Raw genomic sequence first — 23,282 nt, forward strand, 5'->3', positions numbered from 1 at the left:
TATTGCCAAATCTACCTCACAACAGTCACAACACTAACTTAACACTGTGCCTCGCTGCCTCGCCCGTAAAATCGCTTGAATTTACTTTATGAAATGCTTCGTATTTCACCGGCTGCATTCACTAGTTATCGTCTGAAACCGGGGATTGGGATTTAAATAGAACTTTTTCGTGGGGGACGAATTCAGGTTGCGTAAAATGTATACACTGCAATGCCTTATGTGATATGATCTTTATATTAGTAATGCCATGTTAAATTCAGGAGGGAGGTGGAGAGACTCACGTTACCTAATTTAGAAGTTAAACAGAATTAAGAAGAATTGAAGGAGGTGTTGAGACCAGTGTTTCTTTTTTAGGATTTAAATTGATTTATGGCAAAATAAACCTTTTTTTGATTATATGACTTTTTTTACAGTTATTTTTTCAAAATCTTAACAACCGTGTTAATTTCAATAACGGACATTTATTTTTTGAAATTATTAAAAAAATATGACAACCTTTCTGTTTTGTTTCTCAAGGTTTTCTCAATTTTCATTATTCATTTAGATTGGGAAAGGAAGGTTTTGACGTTCTACTTCTCCATTTTATACATCTTTGGAAGATTCTCACATTTTTTTGTATAAAGATAAAGAAGTAGAAAGCCAAAATCATTCTTTCTCAGAAATCAACCTCTCCTAAAAATATACCTCTTTCAATTTGGTCAAATAGGTTAGTTGCCACAATTTAAAAATAAAATAAGTAAAAAAATATGTTGAACGGTTTTATTAAAATAAAAAATAATGCTGCAGATATGTACTGATAGCTAAAAAATAATGCTGAAGAGTTCATCTGCTAACACACAGTTTTAATTAACCCTAACCTTCAAAAGATACGTATACAAAGTTCACAGCTGTCGGACTATTAGTTTGTGGAATAGAACATTTTGAGTGAAGCAGCTACAGTTATTTTTGTGGTGCACTGTTTGGAACCTTTGGTGTAGTAATGAATATTACTGGAGCTTAATCCCGATATTGAACCATTATTTTAAACACCTCGACACGTGTTTCAATCACCAAGTGATCATCTTCAAGAGGAAGATTAACCAGTTCAATCTTCCTCGCACGTTTCACCAACCAAATTGCATCTTCAGAAGATGAAGAAAAGAAAGCAAGGTTTTAGCTTCCTACTTCTCTTATCTTTATACAAAAAATGTAGGAATCATGTAAAGTAACTTTTTGCAAAGATGTAACTTTCAGACACAAACTGGAAGAAAAGTCCTTAGGAAACAGTTACTTCCATAAAAGCATTTGGATAACATCATAAGGAAAAGCAGTCGATTAATTCATAAAATTACGACTCTTGTCACGAATAAATTTAATCTACTCATGTCATCGACGCCTGTACATAATGACTGATTCACGTAATGATTCATTCTCTTGATTAAATTCCAGTTACCTTTTTTAAAATTAGGAATAGTATTGCAGTGCTGGTCACTGAGATAAGTGCTTGTTTTCGTTTGTGATGTTGATGTCTATTTTGGTTGTTAATAATTTATTTTGGTTGAGAAATCATCCATGTGTTCCTCAGAAGAGGTGCGTTCGTTGCAACTAGACGGAATTTTTAGGTTAACTAAAGATGCACAGCAACGTTGCCAATGATAAACCGTCAAATTACCCACAAGTGTGTGAAAGTCGGCATTCTCAGAAATGTGTGTTAAAAGCGAAAAAGCTGTTGCTTCAAAAGTCAATCTCCTCATCGATTGATACGAAATGTTCAATTCCCAAGCTTTTACTCCTCAAGGCTTAGTTTGGGAAAACTCTCAATTTCGATTTCAAAAAAAAAGAGTAAATAAATAGTGAAATGGCTGAACTTTCCTATTGGTGCATGCGACGGCAAATTATTTCAGAAGAATTCCAGAGCTCGTGCACAATTAGTGTTTTTTTATTCTCCAAAGTACGTAGTCATAAAAAAAGATAGAAATTCACTGAATAAGCACTAGTACTCTATTGCCAAAATAATTCGATTTGAAATGTGCGAGTAGCAGCATTACCGATCCTCAATTCAAAATAACCCATTTTAGCGAATGATCACATTTGGTAAGGGATAAGTAGTGACCGGTTTTTATATTTATAAGTTGGCAATCATAATTTGTTATTAATCTCATTGTCATACGAAATGATGCCAGGATGTTAATCCTATCGTGAGTTTGATTGCCTGGTAATCAAACCTGGTCATTAGCAACAATGATGCACTGAACTCCTAGTTTTCGCTTTCCTTTCTCTATCTCTTTTTCTCTCTCTCACACTATTATAGCTTTTGATTCCGTTTTTCGCCGCTATTTTGTCAAAAATTCCGACGCGAGAAATTAGATTGTTTCAATTTCGTACATGTGTTCATAGATGGTGCAAGAATCGAAATCTGTCGCACTTATATTATTCAGATTTTCGATTCATCGAACATAATATAAAAAATCTTCCATATAATATCAATTCTTTCACAAAAGATGATAAAACTGAAAATGTAAATACCAATTGGACATTGTTAAGCAGTGACACCTTTGTATAGAGACTAACCGTGTACAAAGGTGTCACTTCAATGTGTACTCAGCACCTCTGTGAATGGGAGGCTGAAACTTAAAGATCTCTTTATTATTTCTTTATCAAGAGTGCCGTAGGTCCAAAGTTTTTGTCAAAATTTTTTATATTGGAAAGGGGTCCAGTGATCACACTAGAAATATTTTATGCACCTTGGGTTGACTATGACACAGGATTGCGTTGGTTAAAGAATACTGTGACTATTCGACTATAATCACCTCAAGATTGTAATCTGTCAAAAACGTCGATGGCTTCTGTTCCGTGCTAAGTGTTTGTTTTGTTAAGGTATTCTGTGATGATAGTAAATTAGTAGTATACTAATAATACTACTACAGTTATGATTAGTATTGTCCCCATGTGAAAGTGTTAAGATCGAGTATTGGGTGTCATGAGTACATTATTATTGGTTATTGAGTGTTATGCAATCTTGCAATTAGATCACAGATCAGAATGTGCTGAAATCTGAAATGATCTAAGTCCAAGTTTCATTTACTCTACACGAGCAAAGCAGTCTGTTCAAAATAATCCCGAAAAATAAATGGTGAGTGAATGATTGCATTTGTTTCATTTTAAAATTCATTGCAAGAAAGAAACAGTTCATTTGATTATTAACATATCTGGAAAAATTTATAGGTTATTTGTTTTGTTATGTATTCGAAATAAAGAATAATTTCGTTTTTTAATGTTCAGGAATGATTTCTTATGAAAATAACCTAATTACTGGATTGTTTTTGTCAGTGAGTCGCGTTGATTTAATAATTTAAAAAGTTTTTTTAGGTAAATAAGTACTTGATAACGAGTTTTAAAAATGTTTAAAGATCTTTTTTCCAACTATCAACATTCAAGGAAATTTTGATTGTTTTGCAAAAGACTGGGAATTAAAAAAAAATGCTCCAATATTTAAATATATTTTTTCACAATACGTGTTCTGGCTGCTTAACATTTTTTTTGTAAATTTTTGTTGTATGTAATAGTGTTTGCATAGAGTAGTTAGGTATATTGGAAATGTGATTTGTGAGTGAATTGAAGTTGTTGCTCCAAATGAAGATTAAACCTATCCTGCAAATCTTCGATCATTTATTTCCTCATTGCATAATGTGACGGGTGGTATTTTATAGTTAAAATACTTGAACCCATTTGAATATTAATTTTTTCGGATCCAAACGTTTGTGAAGAGTGATAAAAATGGCAAAAGTTTCCATTCACTACACAGAAAACAAGAATTCTGTGGATACCAGGAAGGTAGTGAGCTAGTTGGCTATCCATCCAAGTATATGAAAAACAAACGCTCTGAGATATCCAAATGGTCCTCATAAAGTCGTGACATTGAATTAACTTTATACTCAAGGTTGTTACTAGGGCTCTGAAGTCGGTAAAATTATCCACTTGGACTTCCATCACATTTTCAAGCAAATGGTATCAAATTAGTCTTGCATTTCTCTGCCACTTATTGCAATTCGGAACCCTATTCTATTGAGAATGTAAAAAAGTGATGTAATTCGTTTCAAAACAAGTTTTGTAGGTCATGAATTATGCTCCATAATATTGATAATGAATAAAAATTCATTTACATAATATAGTTCTTGTTTTCTTTGTAATATTTTATTGGTCAAAATTGGCTCGCTGAAATTATGATACTATTGCGTAACTAGTTTTAGGTATTATTATTGCTTTTTTGAAAATAAGTTATAAATATGATGAATAATAATTTCTTTCTTTTGAATACAGGTTGATTTATATTTCAAAGGTCATTGAAATATTAGATTGTTTCAGTAGTTTTGTCCGTTTTCAAACTATAATATCTCAATGAATTCTTATTTAATTTAATCAAAATAAGCGTCATTTGAATCAGTGCAGTTTTGCCAACGTAATACGAGTTGGTTGATTCCGTCAGCATAACAATTAATTGTGTGCCTTCGGCCTTCGTCGATGAAGTTAAAGAAAGCTGTTTTTGCCTGGCACTGATTTTTGAAGGTTCTACCGGTGAGAAAGTTATCGAAGTTCTTGAAATAGTTATTTATTATACAAGGGAAAAAAATATTAGATTTTAGCTCCCGACGCGAAGCGAAGGGAGACAAACCGAGAGCTAAAATCTAATATTTTTCCCGTTTATAAAACACAACGACGATTCAATATTGAAAAAAAACATATTACTACGATATGTTAAAGTCAGTACGGTACAGCCAAGTGACGAAGGCTAAATAGCCAGAAACACGTGTCTGCGGTTTGCCCACTTTCATATGAGTGCTCGTCCAAAAAGAATCCTTATCATTGTTATCATTGATAATACCATATTCACTCACGATCCCATCCATATATATATATATATATATATATATATATATTTTGAATGATGCAACTAATTTTCCTTTATTTTCAGTATTTCAATATTAAATTAAAAAAAAGGGTTTGAAGCTTTATATCTTCTATTAATTATCTGCGAGCGCTTTCGACAGTTGGTAATACTGTCATCTTCTAGGCACTCCTCAATATACGCGTTCCGCGTTTGTAATTTTCATCGTTCCGACGTTTCGGCTTCTGGAGCCATTCTTGAGAATCACTTAGATTTGTACTTACATGACTCGAGGACGAGGTCGTAATCTCCTTTGTCCCCAAATCTCGTTACTAGATCTGTTTGCTGTGTTCTAAGTTCGTACTGTACGAACTTACTACTACTGAACGAACTAACATTCATTTCAAAACGTTTATTATTAATTAAACAAATTTTACAAATCTAGAAGACCTGCGACAAAGAATTGATATCTTCAATAATGTAAAGAATGCTTTTGAAAGTTGACTATATTTTCTATGGAACTAGATGGAGGTCATTTTGAATACTTTATCCGTTGATTGTGTTGCCATTGATATTACTTTTGTTGATTTCCTCAATAAAATGAGCGACAGCTTATTTTCTGTTTTTTCTTAAATAAAACGTTCAACATTCAATTTCTCGATAATGAATGAACCAATTTCTAAAAAAATTACAGAAGTAATAGAGGAACAAAATACCTTTCAAATGATTTATCACTCGACCCCCCATGCTATTGAAAAAAATAGGGCGGGTAGTTGCTGACCGTAGGGGGGTGAAGTTTCCATATCAGAGTTAGTTCCCCTAGAAATACAAGTTTTAGGGGGGTCAGTTTGACTTTTTGAACACAAGAAAACCTCTTTAGAGAGAAAATACTTGTTTATTCCGTTTCAGGGGCCTCAGTAAAACATGCCTCCTGTGCCACCCCAAAAGGCCGAATTTCCCAAATTTGTTGACTCATTATGGTGTGTGTACATAGTGTCGGTGGCAGCAGCATTCAACGCAGAATTTGGTGAGTATAAGTCGGTTTCATCATACAGGACTTTAGTAAATTCAAATCAACTACCTACACCTACATCATTGTATAATTCAAACAGATAAATGATCATTTTGTTTACACAACAATAAGGAACACATATATAGGAATTTAGGCTTTTAAGGCTGGTTCAATGTTTTGGTTGTTTTTATGTTTTGCCGTGTTAAAACGTTTCAACTGCAACATTCATCCTCAGTGACGTGGTCAAAGTACTCTTCTTGACGTAACAACTGAAACTCAAGTGATCAAGACATTCCGCCACTGAAGATGACTGCTGCTGTTGAAACGTTCAGAAATTGTAACCAAAGAAGACCACGGCCAAACCCGGAAACCAACGAAAACAATAAGGAACGTAATTATTTTTTCACGTCGGAAATAAACTATTATTACGTTGTTCCAAAAGTTTTGTTTTTTATGAGTATCTCTCTCTCTCTCTCTTTATATTTTGGATGGTCGTTGCTTCATATCTTCAGCCGAATTTTACCAATGCTCCTCGTGTTACGTAATTGGCTGTTACAGCATCATCCTGCCTTGGATATTACTTGTGTACTTGAAACGAAGGCTAACTACAAAAATAAACTGCATTCCTGTTTCCAGAATAATTATAATTTCAAAAGAGCCAACTTGTTGAATTGGCCGCGGTGGTAGTGCGTCCGACTCACGATCGGAAGGTCGTGTGTTCGATTCCCGCCTCGACCAGATATTTTTCTCGAGAGAATTTAACTGGTTGAAGCTGGAATGATTCCGCAACCGTGTTAGGAATCACACGTTAAAAGGTAAGACCTCGTTAGTCCTTAGCTCAACTTCTGAGAGTTGTCGTTCGTATGGGGGCGGCAGCTGATTAACGGAAAAACAGATTTTAAACAGAAACAGATATCCACAACTGTATAATCAAATATCTCATATTGACTGGACCTTCTTGGAAGTTCTTGATGACGCAGAAGATGCATCCACATATTTCTATGGAAAACTTTATAATGTTTTTGATTGCCGATGTCCCAAGTATCCAAAAATAAATATCCTCCTTGGTATAATAGAAGCATTATTAGAGATTTGCAGGCTAAAAGCAGAATCTGGCGGAAATACAAGCGTGAGTGTAATCTGCAGGCCCTTGAAGATTTCAAACATCTTCGAGCAAAAATAAAGCATGATGTTGATGTGGCATATAAAAAATTCTTAGGTGAAAATGAGGAAGAAATACATATCAATCCCAACAGATTTTGGTCATTTACTTTCTTCATTAACGTGAGGATTTTCGTCGGCCCAAAAATGGTCATTGTGGAAATATTTGGTAAAAAATTATTATTGTGTGCCATGGTATGAATCCACAGCCGTCTATACCTGATATGGGTATAGAAGGTTGCTTTTTGAACTGTCCATACTGTTTTTGGGATGACTTCCAGCTGCAGTGTAATCTTCCTGGTACTTTTTAAAGAATCTTCTATCGATCCGATCCAAAAAAGGATCGTTTTGGTTGCGTAAAAGCAAAGAAGAACAATTCTCGAGCTTGTTTACCCTTCCAATACGTTTTAAAACATCAAATACCATATGGGAGCTGAAGCTTATAGTATAACCAATAATGATTGAGAGTAAAGCGCGTTGTCATATCTAAATTTTACGTTACCAGTTTATAGCAGAATCAAAATATAGTAAGCAGTAGAGTTGTAGGTTGTGGCAAATTATAGATAATACACAATACTAGTACGATTAAAAGGTATTATTTATGACAAAAATCAGTAATGAGCTTGTAATGAGTAATACTTATACATTTCCTGATTACTGATCAGTTAAAATTCATTATTTTCTGTATAGTGTTAAATATTTATTACAACTAGTGGCAACGCTGTACGCAACGATATTTCTGACTTTGTCACTTTACCGTAACTTCCATCTCATCGTTGCAGTCCTCACTAATGTACTTGCAGCCATGAGCGTATCATTGGTTTGTGAATTATACAGCGTGAATTGTACGTTTTACAGTTAAGTTAGTCAGCAATCGACGTGTTGTGATAACAATTGGTGAAAATAATAGTGCTAATAAGTGTTTAAGCGTTACATAATTATATTTCTACACCGTTCTCAAACTACTCAAAAAATGGGAGACATGGTCGGGCCTTCCACGTCGAAAATGGTAAAACGGTCGGAGTCTCGGTCAGTAAGACAAAAATAAATTGTACTGCGAGTATTTCACTGTCACGAAAGAGATCATCAGCCACCAAAAGATGACTTTGTGCATATGTGCTGTAATTCTACATGTGTACCTCCGAATAACCAACCGGGCATTAAGTTCCACAAATACAAAAGATAAATTAGTTGATATGTGCTCTGATTATACCGGTGTACCAAAATCATCGATTTACAAAATACTGAGAGAAGCAGAAATTCATGGGGACGTACAAACGCCAAAAACTAGTAGCGGACGAAAAAAAATCACAGTTGATGAAGAAGCCAAAACCAGTATACGCAGAACTATTCACAGTTTCTTTTTCAGAAATGAGCTGCCCACACTACAAACAGTTCTGGAGACACTTAGCGATCATGAATTGGTCCCAAAAATGGGTAAAGAAACTTTTAGGAAACTTGTACACGAAATGAAATTTACGTACGGAAAAGTTGACAGGAAAAGCATTCTCATTGAACGTCAAGAAATAATAGCATGGAGAAGAAACTATCTAAGAAAAATTGACGAATTTCGGAAGCTCAAAAAAAATTGTACTTCATGGACGAGACATGGGTTAACCAAGGACATACGGTCAAAAAAGTATGGCAAGATGGTAATATAACAAGTGCACGACAAGCCTTTATTGAAGGTTTGTCAGTTGGGTTAAAACAGCCATCTGGAAAAGGTAGTCGTCTGATAGTTACGCATATAGGAAGCGACAGTGGATTTTTACCAAATGGTGAATTAATATTTAAATCTAAGAAAACAGGCGACTATCATGAATAGATGAATGCGGAGGTGTTTGAAAAATGGTTTGAAGGCATCATTCAACTTATGGAACCTGGGTCTGTCATCGTCATGGACAATGCCCCATACCATAGTCGACATTTAGAACCATTACCGAAACAATCATGGAAAAAAGCAGCAATTCAAGAATTGTTAATTAATAAGAACATCCAATATAACAAAGATAGTTTAAAGGCAGAACTACTTCAGCTAACAAAATTACACACAGACAAATATAAAAAAATCGCAGTGGATGAAATAACGTTGAGTCGTGGAATTACAGTTTTAAGGTTACCACCATACCACTGCGAATTAAACCCAATAGAATTAATCTGGGCGCAAGTAAAAGGATATGTGGCACGAGAAAACAGAACATTTAAATTAGTGGACGTGCAACATCACCTACAAGAAGCTATTCGAACTGTTTCTGCAGAAGACTGGAAGAAATGCATGCAGCATGTTTTAAAAGAGGAGCAAAAAATGTGGGACGTAGACAACCGTATTGAACATAATATTGAACCAATCATAATTCACTTTGATGATAGCGGTAGCAACAGTGACGAATCTGAGGTTGAAGATTAGACGAAAATTTGTACATTTACATTTATATTATATTCTATTATCAAAAATTTGTAATTTGTATTTTCTAGTACCCCTGACGATGAGTTTAAGTTACTCGAAAGCTTGAGAATAGTTATAAAGAGTTCACTTATCAATTGCTGCAACCCAATAGTGAAAAAAAGTTATATATATATATATATATATATATATATATATATATATATATATATATATATATATATATATATATATATATATATATATATATATTGTGTTTTTTATTAATATTGTTAATTTATTTGGTACCTACTATAATTACCACGATTATTGCTCCGTTTTCATAAGGCCCACCTAATGACTACAACGATTAGGTAAATTACGATATTGCAAAGTTTTAATGAAATAAATAAAAAATGTGTATGAATATTTTAACTAATTGTACTAAGAATTTTTCTTTCATTCTCAACCCTCTCAAAAATTAATAAGCACGCCCCCGATTTGCTGTCAACTGGGCTTACTTCTACTCTCAATCATTATTGGTTTTAGTATAGTTCTTTCGCTATGGCACGCACCGTTTCTGATGGGTCAGTCTTCACCAGGGTGCATAAAACCTCGTCCTGGATTACTGAAATTCACTGAAACACTCTAATAACGCTTTATAATAGTCGCTGTTGATGTTGTTTCCCTTTTCAAGGTAATCGATAGATATTATAATATGCGAGTCCCAAAATACTCATACCATAACCTCGCCAGCCGACTGCTGCGACTTTGCACGTTTTGGAGTCGATTTACCACGTGCAGTCCACTCAGATAACGATCGTTTTGATTCTAGTGTGACATCATAATATAGTTAATCAACTGAAAACATGCAGAAAATTATAGATTGGAAGAAATGAACAGCATCAAAGTATAGAGTATAAAACTGTCACCTCCTGAAAAGTCACAAATCTGTTACGAAAACCAAAAGTATAATGTACTAAACAATAAAAAACAAATATACTTTCGTCAATATTTTTAGGCGACCTTGCCCTCGAATTGTGCATTACTTCAATTTAGTTGTTAATTTAATGGCAAATTCGCGGTTCAACACAGCTCATCATTATGCTGATCGGATGTTTTTTTAACTGAAGCTCATTGAATTTACATAGACGTGTTTTTACTATTCTGAAAATGCTAGGTTTCAAGCCATTGAAAAGGTATTTTGGATCCCAGATGTACACACTGAGATCCAGCTTTTTGAATTTATGAAAATTTCGAAGTCAATAATAATAAATATTACTGGAGTTTTTCCCTACACCAAACCGTTATTTCAACACCTCAACACGCGTTTCGATCACCAAGTGATCTTCTTCAAGAGGAATTTCAAACTAAAACTGTTTTAGTTTGATCTTCCTCTTGAAGATGATCACTTGGTGATCGAAAAGCGTGTCGTGTTAAAAATAACGATTTGTTGTTGGGAAAAAACTCCAGTAATATACATTACTACACCAAAGGTAGAAACAACGCATTTGTTCATACTTTTTTTTAAACAATACCACATAAACATTTTTTAAAATAATTTTTATTTAGTTTATGGTTATAAAAAATGGATCGATAGTAATCTTGAAAAAAATTTCAATAAATAATGAAGCTTTTTAATTTTTAATCCGAGTGAATTGTTAATATTGTAATATTGAATTGTAATATTTTTTTATTTTTCCAACAGGAATCTATTCTCAGACCTTTCAAAAATAGCTGCAAAAAGTATATTTGTTATTTAACAATTATCCCTGTTTCAGTAGAAACAATTTTTGAATAACTAATAGATAATCACAGTAAATTTTTTTAACCGCGAATCATTGTTCATTCATTTATTCAGCAGGTGCTGGATAATTCTTTACTTTGATATCCAGTAAGTTGAAATAATATTTTTTCATTAAAGGCCCAAAATGGGCGTGTCTCAAGCAAACCCGTTTCATGACGTTTTTTCAACCCCCTGGGAGACCTATAAATATCGTCTGGATCATTATATGCAGAGACTCGGGCTGTCGGAAGCCAGTGTGTGTCGCCTCTCAGCCTGGCCACGGGACATTCGCCAATGCGAATATTCGCGCGGTGCGAACAGCAAAGCGTCTATCGACTGAAATAAACGCATAGCAATATAGATATGAAGCCACGCGCAACGTCGACCGGCGAAATGTACCCAGCGAACCGCGTGGGCGACTTTCGGCGCGGCGAGCGAGCAAAACAAAGGCATGAATCAGTACGGCGCGAGCCACGAAGTCGAGTGGCAGTCGCGGCGAATAGTGCGGTGATCAAACGAGTTTACAGCCTGGCTACGGGACACTCGCCGATGCGAATATTCGCGGGGTGCGAACGGCGAAGCGTCTAGCGGCTGAAACAAACGCATAGGAATGTATTTATGAAGCCACGTGCAACGGCGACCGGCGAAGCGACCGGCGAAATGTACCGAGCGAATCGCGTGGGCGACTTGCGGCGCGGCGAGCGAGCAAAACAAAGGCATGAATCAGTACGGCGCGAGCCACGAAGTCGAGTGGCAGTCGCGGCGAATAGTGCGGTGATCAAACGAGTTTACAGCCTGGCTACGGGACACTCGCCGATGCGAATATTCGCTGGGTGCGAACGGCGAAGCGTCTAGCGACTGAAACAAACGCATAGGAATGTATTTATGAAGCCACGCGCATCGGCGACCTGCGAAGCGACCGGCTTTTATTGCTGAATAATTATTCATTCTACCGTCAATTACAAGTTAAAAGTTGTTTTTTTGTTTTAGTTGTACAAAAAATTACTGTTATATAATTTAGATTTTTGCAATAAATAACATAAATATCTGAAAGTGTTTTTATTTCATGAAATAATAATATACAGGGTAACGAGGATTTCAATACTCATTCTGGCATACTCAAAATATTTTTCTGGATATAATCTGTATTTCTCGTACTTCTTGTGGAATTCTCCATCTATAACCCGGTTCTAATTCAAATCATCTTCCAAATATTAGGTTTTGAACCAAAAAACTATTACTTTCCAAGCAATATCGAAATAATTTCGATAAAGACATTTCTTTGTCGGACTACTGGTCGCGGCGGCGAACGTGACTGCCCGTGGCCTGCAAACGGTGCCGCGCGAATGGTCGCCTCGCTCCCCGCTTCGTCGTTCGCACTGCCGATCCCCGTGGCCAAACCGTCTGTCTGGAAAATGATGAAACAGCAGAGCATATACTTTGTGCATGCCCCGCTGCACACCGAATCAGGTTTTCAGAGTTTGGCAGAGCCGCATTCTTCCCATCTGGCCTGAAATATCCCTCATCATGTATACTAATCGGATTCGTTGAGAAGCTGGGCTGGTTTGGTAGAGTTTGAATAGGTGTGAGCCACGATAAACCTTTGCGGGTTGCAGTGGAGGGTCGAATAGACCGTCTCAGTTTTGTCCTAATCTAACCTAACCTAATACAGTTCCGGCTGTAAGACTTTTTTTTTGGTGAATTTCCTCCCCTTTTTGAATATCTTTACAAATTTGAATAACGTCAAAAAGTTCATGAAATTTTCAAAAAATAACCTTTTTTTTCAGTTGATTGATCATAACATTTGAAATTTTTGCAATCGACCCTTGAATTTTTTCAAAAATCATCTACGTATCTCGTTCATATTTTGCGGAGGCGTAGGAAAAAGTTTGACCTGAAAGGCACAGAGTATAGGTTAGGTCTAAAGTGAGTGGGTCTATTCGACCCTCCACGGCAACCCGCAATGATTTATTATGGCTCACACCAGTTCACACTCGACCAAATAAACCCAGCTTCTTAACGAAGCTGATTAGTTTGTATGGTGAGTGGTCTTTCAGGTCAGATGGTAAGAGTACGGCTCTGCTAAACTCTAAAAACCTGATTCAGTCCCCAGCGGGGCAGGCACAAAGTATATGCTCTGCTGTTTCATCATTTTCCAAACAGAGGCGACACACTGTCTTCCGACAGTCCGAGTCTCTACATATGATGATTCAAATGACAGTGACCTGTAAGAATGCCTGTTAGACATCGTAGTTCATCCCTACTGTAGTCCAACAACTGTTTGGTATCAAGCTTCGAAGGGCGAATAAACGCTTTGGAGTGAGCCAACCCTGGAATATTCTGCCAGACGTCAATAAATCTCTTCGCCATCCAGGTGTTCAATGTTTGTTTGGCAAAGCCCAAAGCTATGCCAATGACAGGTTCTAGTCCGATGAAACCGCTTGCAGCACCCTCCTTTGCAAGAGAGTTAGCAGCTTCATTACCTTCCAGGCCAGTATGGCCAGGAAGCCAGACCAAAGACAATCTGTTAAGTCTTCTTATCGAGGAGTGTCGTTTTTGGCAATTTGCTACCAATTTAGACGTTCCTTGGTAGGAGCTTCCAATGCCGCTTGACTGTCCGATAATATTTTTATTGATTTGCGGCGCGGGACTTGGCGAGTCTGGCTCGCGAATTGGCGAGTCACGCGCTGTGGAAATGCGAAGGCTCGCCCGTTCGCCAAGCGGCTTGGCGTTCCCGTCGGTTGTCGGTAAATTTGGCACGAGTCAAAGGATGAACGAGCATCGCAGGCTCGGCTTGTCCGAGCTTGTGAATCCGTTCCCACACAGAATGCTTGCATTTGCAGTTTTCCCTCAGTGGCGTTGTGTTGTCAAAAGATGGCTAGTGCATCCAATGCTTTTAAATTTTTCTATTTTCACTTTAATTTTACTTTCAGAATGGAGTGGTATAACGATTTGATTCTAGAATTTTTGGAACTATATGAAGGGGAACCAGCTATATGGAACCCAAAGGATCCGAAGTATAAAAACAGAAATTTGGTGCACGATAGCTGGAAACGGATTGAAAGCAATTTGAGTATGAAATGTTCTGTTGCAGATCTCAAAAAGAAGAAAGAAACGCTGATGGCAACTTATCGAAAACTGTTGCAAAAAGTTAAAAGAAGCAGTGGAACTGGCTCCGGAACTGACGACGTTTATAAGCCAGATTTACTTACCTACTTCGACTTTTATACAAAGACGTCATCCACCATCGTCTTTTTCTTTTTTCTTTATTTTTGTTTGCTTTTAAATATTCACCGCTCATTACTATAAAAGCTGCAGCACAAGTTGCAATACGCTGATTTTGTTCTTGTTGGCGTCTCATCATTTTCCTTGATGCAAACTACTCCAGAATAACAATCCAGTGGGTACGTCGAGCGCAATTTAGAACTTGGCGAGTGACGTTGCAAGCTGTTCAACGCGCCGTGGGAATAGTCACGGCTCGTCGACTTGCCACTTGGCAAACTGTTTGCCAAACCGATGAACTCGGCAAGCACTCGCCAAGTCCCGCGCCGTTGGAAGCCGGCTTAAGGGTCTTCATCCCTGAAAAAAAAGGAGTCAGAAACGATTTTTCTTATTCTGATTGAGGAAAGATTGTATGAGTGTATGAAGGAAAAATAATAAAAAAAATATTTTTCGGATATTAGATGAATAAAAAGTATTCTCTCTCTCATTTTTGGGCATTTTTCTTCAATTCCACCATCAAAACTAACGAATATTTTGGTGTTATTCCATTTCGGTATTGAAGCCTATCATTTTCTCAGTTAAACGACTTTCTCATTTTTCTTTTTAATGTTTCCTTTATTCTGTTATTAATTTAATAAGAATGTGTTATTTATTCGAATTTGATTTCCTTGCATTATGCCTTTCGAAATGGGAAATATGAAATTTTATCAAAGTCAACTAATAAAGTTTTGCTTCAGCCGTCGACTAGTGAAAACTAATTATTACTTTTGAATCTGGAGTCAGAATAGTAGATGAATTTCTTTTAAATGACACGCCCGTCAGGTAGCTCCTCCCACACGTCTGGTGAGGGAGAGAGAGTATCATAGAGTCATTGTAAAATGTAGCACAGGGTCGGATTAGGAATAGGAAAAGATAAAAGTTATTCTGACCGAACGAATGATTGAAAGAATGAAATATTAAAATTTCTACAATAACCAGATAGTTTTCAATTTACCTATCTGTATGTTTGCGTGTGTACACGTTTGTATCAAATCTTGCAAGTCTAATATCTTCCGATTGGCTTGAAATTTTACAGGTATTCATTACTAGGGACAAAACTTCATGATATTTTCATATTAAGAAATACTAAGATGGAGGCTCTAGAATGTTGGACGAATTTCGTTATTTTTGATTTGATTACAATCAAAATTGGTAGCAAAAACATTGTTGGATTTCATTTATTTTCAACAGTTGCATACACATCAGCGGAATTGAATTATTCACGATTGGTATTGACTTATATTGTCTAACCCTTTATATGGAATCAGACAAATTATTCAAACTGTGGACCTTTCCTGTAAAATATTATATTCAAATCATTCAATTTTAAAAATATATCTGGCAGTATGAATTAATTTTGAGGAAAAATATGAGTAATTTACCCCGGAGAGCCCTGGAATGCCCCGGCCTGGTCAAGTTAGAATTAGGGAGGAGTTTGTATTTATTTCATCGGGCGAAATCGCACTGCCATCTGGCGGTATACGTTTTCGTAACTAAAGGATAAAGACACTTAAGGTTGGATCTTCCAATCTCTCCGCACGCAATTCAATAGCCTACATTTCCACTTAAAATACAGTCGCATAACTTCCTAGGCAGGTAGATAGCACAGAGTAACATTTCATTCAATTTACACACATTTAAAGTCGTTTGAACAAATGTCAAGAATCTGATTAAATAATGATCTTGATGTCAGATTTTTGGTCTCCAAATTTTCTTTCTTTTCAGTTACATACCCCTTGGATCTAGTCAAGACCAGACTTCAAATACAAGGAGAACAATCGAAAAATGGGAAACTCGGCCAGGTAAAATATTCAAAAGATTTGGAAAAGGTAGGGGAATGCGAAATAAGTTCCTGACAAAATTTTTTGAGCTGCTCCACTTGGTTCAACAATATACAGGAATATATTCTTTTAAAAAATTTAACTCAAACGTGAAAGCACGAGATTATGAATAAAATAAATGACTTTGAAAAATATACCCCTGATGCACTGTTTGGAACCTTTGGTGTAGTAATGAATATTACTGGAGTTTTTTCCCAACACAAAATCGTTATTTTTAACACCTCGACAGGTGTTTCGATCACCAAGTGATCATCTTCAAAGAGGAAGGTTAAAACTAGAAACTAACGCGAAGCTAACCCTATTTATGCTATATAGATATCCCATACAGGTAAACCATCCAGGTGTACCACCCATACAGGTATACCAACCCAAATTAATTTTACAATTTTTCCTTATCTATGATTTTACAATATATGTTTAACTGTTATAGCTGTATATAAAACAATTCTCAGCTATATAAAATTAATTTCACAATATTGCCTATCTAAATTTATTTTTGCCATGTGTCCTTATGTAGTAATCAGTAACCCAAACAATATTATTTTACCAAGCTCTTTGGTATAGGTCCGTCATCGTTATTCATAATATTATTGCGTTTACTTATTTCTACACTCTCATAGGCATCTACTTGCCTGTTGTTGTTAACTTGTCAAACTAATCTCAATGAACTGAAGTCTATGGAATGGTTTTGTTGCAAAATATGATGGGCAACTGCTGATCATCCAGGTCTTCCATATTTTAAGTGTGCTATGTGTTCTTTATATCTTACTTTAATAGATCTTTTTGTCTGTCCATAATATTTTGCATCGCAGTCCTTACATTCAATTTCGTAAATTCCATACTTTTCCGAATTCTCGACTTTGTCTTTTGGACTTCCCAAAAGGCTCTGTAGTGTATGCCTTGTTTCAAAAACCACCTCCATACCTAGTTCCTTGAAAATCTTTCCAAAGTTCCTCGTATATTGGTGGTATGGAACTCAGATGTATTTATCATGGTTTTTGTCCTTTCTGAAAGTCGAGATTTCGTTCATTCTTAACCTAAACTTCTTCTTCCTTATTATGTCATCTACAATACCCCTCGAGAAACCGTTAGTGGCTGCTATTTCCTGTAAGTCTTTCTTTTGTGAACCTATCATGTGTTACAGGGAAAGTCAAAATACGATGCACTAAAAAATTCAACCCAGTATGTTTGTGCTGTCCACAGTGATGTGAACTGTCAGGAATATACATGTACGTGCTTGTTTCTTTTCTAAATATATCGTATTCTAACCCTCCATCTTTGCTCCTCATTACCAAAACGTCAAGTAATGGTAGTTGTCCCTTAAAGCAACCTTCTACCTACCTGAAACCGATTTTTTTCCATACACAAATTAGTAAGAGAAACGAATTCATCGATTTCGTTATTATTGAAATTATTTTTCTCTAGTAATTCCCTGAGGTATTGCAAGGTATGTGAAATTGGGACGCTAGGAAATAAGGAACTAACATCAAAAGAAACCAAAATCTCACCTTCTTGCAGAACCACGTTTTTTGTATGTTGTATGAACTCTTAAACAGTTTTTTATACTAAAACTTGGTTCCGCAATAGCCAAGGTTTCAAATTCCTTAAAAATTCCTTAAAAATAACGATTTTGTGTTGGGAAAACACTCCAGTAATAATATTCATTTGAAATATACAATTAGCAATTAAAATAAGTTATTATCACTATATATAATATAGGAACATGAAGCGAGACTGCGTTTGCATGCGATACTTTGATTGGCTTCTTAATAAGGGGAAGTCCTGAGGTCTCTGACCGGGGATTCCCCGCCATAGCAGCTTAACGCCAAATAAAGTTGCCAGACCAAATAAAATCGATGAGAATTTTTTAATGAATTAATTTTGTTATATAATATAGTTTAAAAGAAAAAGAAGTATAATCACGAATTTTTCATTCATATGCAACAAACTTGATAAATATGGAATCAAAGGCACATCTTTGGACTGAATCAAATCCTATTTGACAAGTAGAACCCAACATTTGATTGAAAATGATGTCTGGGGGATAATTAAATCAGAATCAATTGTGATAAAAAAAGGTGTGCCACAGGGATCCATCCTAGGCCCATTAAAATATATACTGTACACAAATGAAATACTAAATGTAGTAAATGAAGATATTGTATTATATGCTGATGATATATCGGTTATCGTAAAAGAAAAGAACTCTCAGTTGGACATGACAAAGACAACAAATGTGCTAGATGTATTAAACAATTTCCCCACAGCAAATGACTCACTACTTAATAGTGACAAAACTAAAATAATTCATTTCGCAAATAGAACCTTGACAGAGTTGAATACCTTTGAATATAATAATCAAAATATAAACATATGCAATCAGGTAAAATTTTTGGGACTGTTGATAGAAACTGTGGAAAGAATCACGTATACAACACAAATGATCTTAGTATTATTATTATTAGTAGTATTATTTATTAAAAAAATCATGGCGTGTACTTATGGATTTTCCATACTTTTTTTAAATTTATTTTTGGCTTTTAGGCGCAGGGTCCTTTGCAACGCGAGGCCGTTGGTGATAGCTCATACCGTCGAAGATCGTATGATTAGCAAAGATCGCACGAGTTTATATGTATATTAAGCTATTGTTCAGTTGAACATGGATATTTCAGAAAGAAATTAGTTTCGCAACATCATAACCACTCTTATAGTCCCGTCACGTAAGCAAAAAAAGAGGTCAACCTCGGAATGAGAGATAAACTGTAAAATCTTTCATTTTGGTGTTCTAAAAAATGTCTCTGAACTCTCATCAAATCTCTCGTCTGCGCGGGAAGTTATTTAAGGTCAAAGGTCACAAAAATAAGTTTTTCGCGGTTATCTCTGTTTCTATTGCTTCAATGATGTTGATATTTATTATAAAAATTGAAGAGTATAAAATTTGTGACAAATTTTGTTTGAATTTTTTTTTCATACGCCCGACCGTTTTTGAGCTCAGCCACACTCTGTAATGCAAAGTCGAAATCGAATAAAACAAAGATGAATTTTTAAATTGACATGAAATTCACTTTATTCGGAAGATAATCTTTTGGTATTACAATTTTAATATGATTTCTGGCATATGACCGCCACGGCCACAAATGCCGTATGTCGGCCACAAATATTGGCGAATGTTGACCACCAAACAGTCAATCGTGTCGGGCTTATCGGCGTAGACTAGCGACTTCACATATTCCCACAGAAAATAGTCTAGCGGCGTTAAATCGCACGATCTTGGGGGCCAATTCACGGGTCTGAAACGTTAAACTATGTGGTTACCAAATGTTTCCTTCAGTAAATCAATTGTGGCACGACCTGTGTGACATCTTGCGCCGTCTTGTTGAAATCACAGCTCCTGCACATCATGATTGTTCAATTGATGAACGAAAAAGTCAGTAATCATGGCTCTATAGCGGCACCATTGACTGTTACGCTACGACCTGCATCGTTTTTAAAGAAGTACGCACCAAAGATTCTACTAGCCCAAATAGATGTAGAGTGCGATACGTATTTCGAACAGAACCATCATTTTCAAAATGATTTTGCACAATCTGGAAGTTTTATTAAGTCATCGTCTATTCATGTTGAAATGCTAAACCAATCTAAACATAAATCGCTTCACAGTTGACAAAATGGCCGCCAGTTAAAAAAGTGTTGCCAACTTAAAGTTCTATAACGAATAACGATGAGATTGGAACCTTTGGTGATTTCGTAAATTCCCGAACTTTCTGTGTTTTCTAGTCTATCTTTTGGATTACCAAGAAGCTGTTGCAATTTATGAAAAGGTCGGGGATTTACGAAATCAGTTGTCAAGATTGCAACAGCAAATACATCGGCCAGAGCCGACGAGCGATTAAAACCCGCTTCAAGGAGCATTGTGCACACATGAAATACGAAAGGATAGAAAAATCCAGTGTCGCCCAACATGCTCTAGACAAGGACCACCTAATTGGTGAAAACAATCTGAAACTGATTAAGCATGTGCATGTAAAAACAGCATGAATGGCGATAAGGGACCCATCCCGTTTAGCCCGCTGTTTAATCCTCTGTTAGGAAGAGAATAATTACTAAGAACTTGTAGGTAGTTAATTACCGAGAAATTCCACATTGGACTTCAGGTATACAACCTCAGGTAACAAATTTTAGTATATAAGGACTAACCAGACTAGACTAGGTATCAATTTTCTTCTCCTGAGGATGCTAACTTTGTTGGCGAAACGCGCGTCGAGTGCAAAAATATCAGTTTGGTGTTAGAGCAATTGATCTCGAAAAAAGTTATTTAAAGTTCTATACCTCAATAAAAAATACCCTTTATAAAGTTGTTAAATTGATAAAATATTATTAACACTGAATAATTCGTATTATTTATCAGTTAATACATTGCAATTGATATTTGCATATCTATAATATTTGCATATCTATAATATTTGCATATCTATAATATTTGCTAAAAATGTCATCACATCCTATGGAGTAAAGGCGATACTTTGTCAGTAATTTTAGATAAATACGTTAAGTATTTACAAAGACATTCCGGTTCAAAAACTGTTGTATTTGTCAGATACGCAGACTACACTGAAAACATAAAAGGAATGAAAAAAATAAAGCAAGTAAAGGAATCTTACTATTATTTCGACCTAACGTCCAACCAATCGTTATTGTATTTTTTGTTCTTTTTTTTTATAGACACCCTACCGAGGAATGATAAAAACGGCACTTGGTATCACAAGAGAAGAAGGCATACGAAAACTTTGGCAAGGTGTTCACGCAGCCTTCTTCAGACATTTAATTTATTCTGGAACTAGAATCATAACCTACAAAGCGTTAAAAGACGCTTTCATAAAACGACATCCTGAGCAAACATATTTTCCATTGTGGCAGTCAGCATTATGTAAGTGCCTTCATAATTAAATAGTTCTTGCTTTCTGGACTTGAAATTAACTTTTCAAAATCCGTCGAATGTTCCGGATGTGAAGGGTTTTCAACGTTGATGGCCAATTCAACTTTTTCACTTAATCTGCTAGATGGGCTGAAAAGTTCGTAGACTAATACACAGATGGCGTTACCATTATTAAATCCGTATGGTTTTTAGTTCACCCTAACCTTCAAAAGACACATTTACAAATTTCACAGCTGTTGGACTATTAGTTTGTGGGATAGAACATTTTGAGTGAAGAAAATGGATAAAAAGGAACTTCGTGTGTTGACGAAGCAATGGCTTTTTGTCAAAAAATTGTGTTGAAGCCAAAGCTTGGGACAAAATTTGTAATATTTATTAAAGTTTCAGGGCATACTGCGATATTTTTTCTTAGTCGAAAATCGGGATTTTTAATTAGCGATTTTTTATTGAGAAAATCACTACGCTACTGGATTCAGAGTGCCTCTAAACAGGTGTGACCAACATTTCATGAAAAAATTCATTATTAACAAAGTTATGACAACTCAAAAATTCGAAAACTCACACAGCTAACTGTCACAATATATAATTTTTTTATGATTTCAACAATAAAGTGCCGCCAGATGAAAAAAAAACAAATAGCGTAAATATTTTTAATGAAAATAACGGAATTACATTCAAGTTTTCACGCAAGTTAACTAAAACTAAGACCTAATATTTCAATTTAAATCTGTTCTTCGAATTATTTTGTGTCATGGCTGCAAGATTGAGCGTAAGAGAGAAAATTGAAATTGTACGCCTTTCGGGAGATGACGTTAGAAGTGCTAGAGAGGTTTGTAGAGTATTTAATGAGAGACGTCCAGATCGTCCTCGTATTATCTGCGGTAGGGTAAATAAAATAAATAAAATATTCAATGAAACTGGTGCAGTATCAAAAATGATGTTAATAAAAGTAATCCTGTACAAAGACGAAAATTATTAAAATCGATTTACAACTTCAAATTTTAGGGGGGTGTTTCAATTAAAAATGGGTCACACTGTAAAAGAACTCAAAATATTTATATTGTACAAAGATTTTTATACTGTGACTGAATTTTTGTGTACATAATTTGCTTATTTGTTTTATACACTCATTAGTTTGTAAGTTTTATGGTTCTGTAGTATCTGTGGCTATCCCTGTACAATGTATGTTTTCAATTATGGAAAATGATTGATTGATTGATTGATAAAAATGGTATCGAAAAATTGTATAACTGTCATAATCGTTGTATTGCCTGGAAGGCAACGATATTGAATAATAAAATCATATTTAGCCTACGATTTTTTCAGCCCAACTGTTAGTAATATCTATCAGTATCTTGTCGATTTCCAGGAAAATAATTTTCCTGGGGCTTTTTGCATTATACGTAAGAAGTTCAAAGAATTTTCTTGTCACATTCATTGGATTAACTATACAAGCAAAAACCCTAATTTTTGCTCTGTTGAAAAAACTAATAGATCAATGAAAAAGTTGAATGTTTCATCGGCATTTCCTGAAAACTGTTCCTTCATTCGTATAATACCTAAATTATTCCTCTTCAAACCGAACTATTGAAAAGATATTGAAAATAAATTGAGATTATATTAACTATCAACCGAACTACAGTCATTAATTTAAAGGAACTGCCTTACAGCTTCGAAAAAAATATCCGATTTTGATGCAGACTATCATATATAATTGTATGAAATGTTATGTGAAAAAAGATGTGGTGTTTTGCATCAAACCGACGATATGTTTTGAAGGTGGGGTATCTGCTGGGGCATTTGCCCAATACCTGGCCAGTCCCACCGATTTGCTCAAAGTACAGCTCCAGATGGAGGGTAAACGAAGACTTTTGGGACTCCCCCCTCGAGTCAATGGAATCGCAGACGCTTTCCAGAAAGTTTGGTCAGCTGGTGGAATTAGAGGATTATGGAAAGGTAAAGGCAACAAATAGACTTATACGAAGTCAATTCGAATGGCATAAAAACTGAATGGTTACCGAACGTCGGCAGTTTCTTT

General features: G+C 35.6%; 1 protein-coding gene across 2 annotated transcripts in view; it reads left to right on the forward strand.

Moving 5' to 3' along the window:
- Window positions 1–2,819: 2,819 nt before the first annotated feature.
- Ucp4A (Uncoupling protein 4A) overlaps window positions 2,820–23,282 on the forward strand; it is a 28,453-nt gene continuing 7,990 nt past the window's right edge. Inside the window, exons 1-5 of one of the 2 annotated variants that reach the window (XM_074178738.1) lie at window positions 2,820–3,112; window positions 5,774–5,891; window positions 16,193–16,296; window positions 21,031–21,235; window positions 23,024–23,200. In XM_074178738.1, the coding sequence (XP_074034839.1) occupies window positions 5,789–5,891; window positions 16,193–16,296; window positions 21,031–21,235; window positions 23,024–23,200 (589 nt within the window). In that variant the 5' untranslated portion in view covers window positions 2,820–3,112; window positions 5,774–5,788. The remainder of the gene's footprint in view (window positions 3,113–5,773; window positions 5,892–16,192; window positions 16,297–21,030; window positions 21,236–23,023; window positions 23,201–23,282) is intronic. The other variant, XM_074178739.1, reaches the window with a different exon arrangement.

Source organism: Leptinotarsa decemlineata, unplaced genomic scaffold (assembly GCF_025532065.1).
Source record: "Leptinotarsa decemlineata unplaced genomic scaffold, Ldec_3_MD MMD2_tig00004307_RagTag_RagTag, whole genome shotgun sequence".
Taxonomy (NCBI): Eukaryota; Metazoa; Arthropoda; class Insecta; order Coleoptera; family Chrysomelidae; genus Leptinotarsa; species Leptinotarsa decemlineata.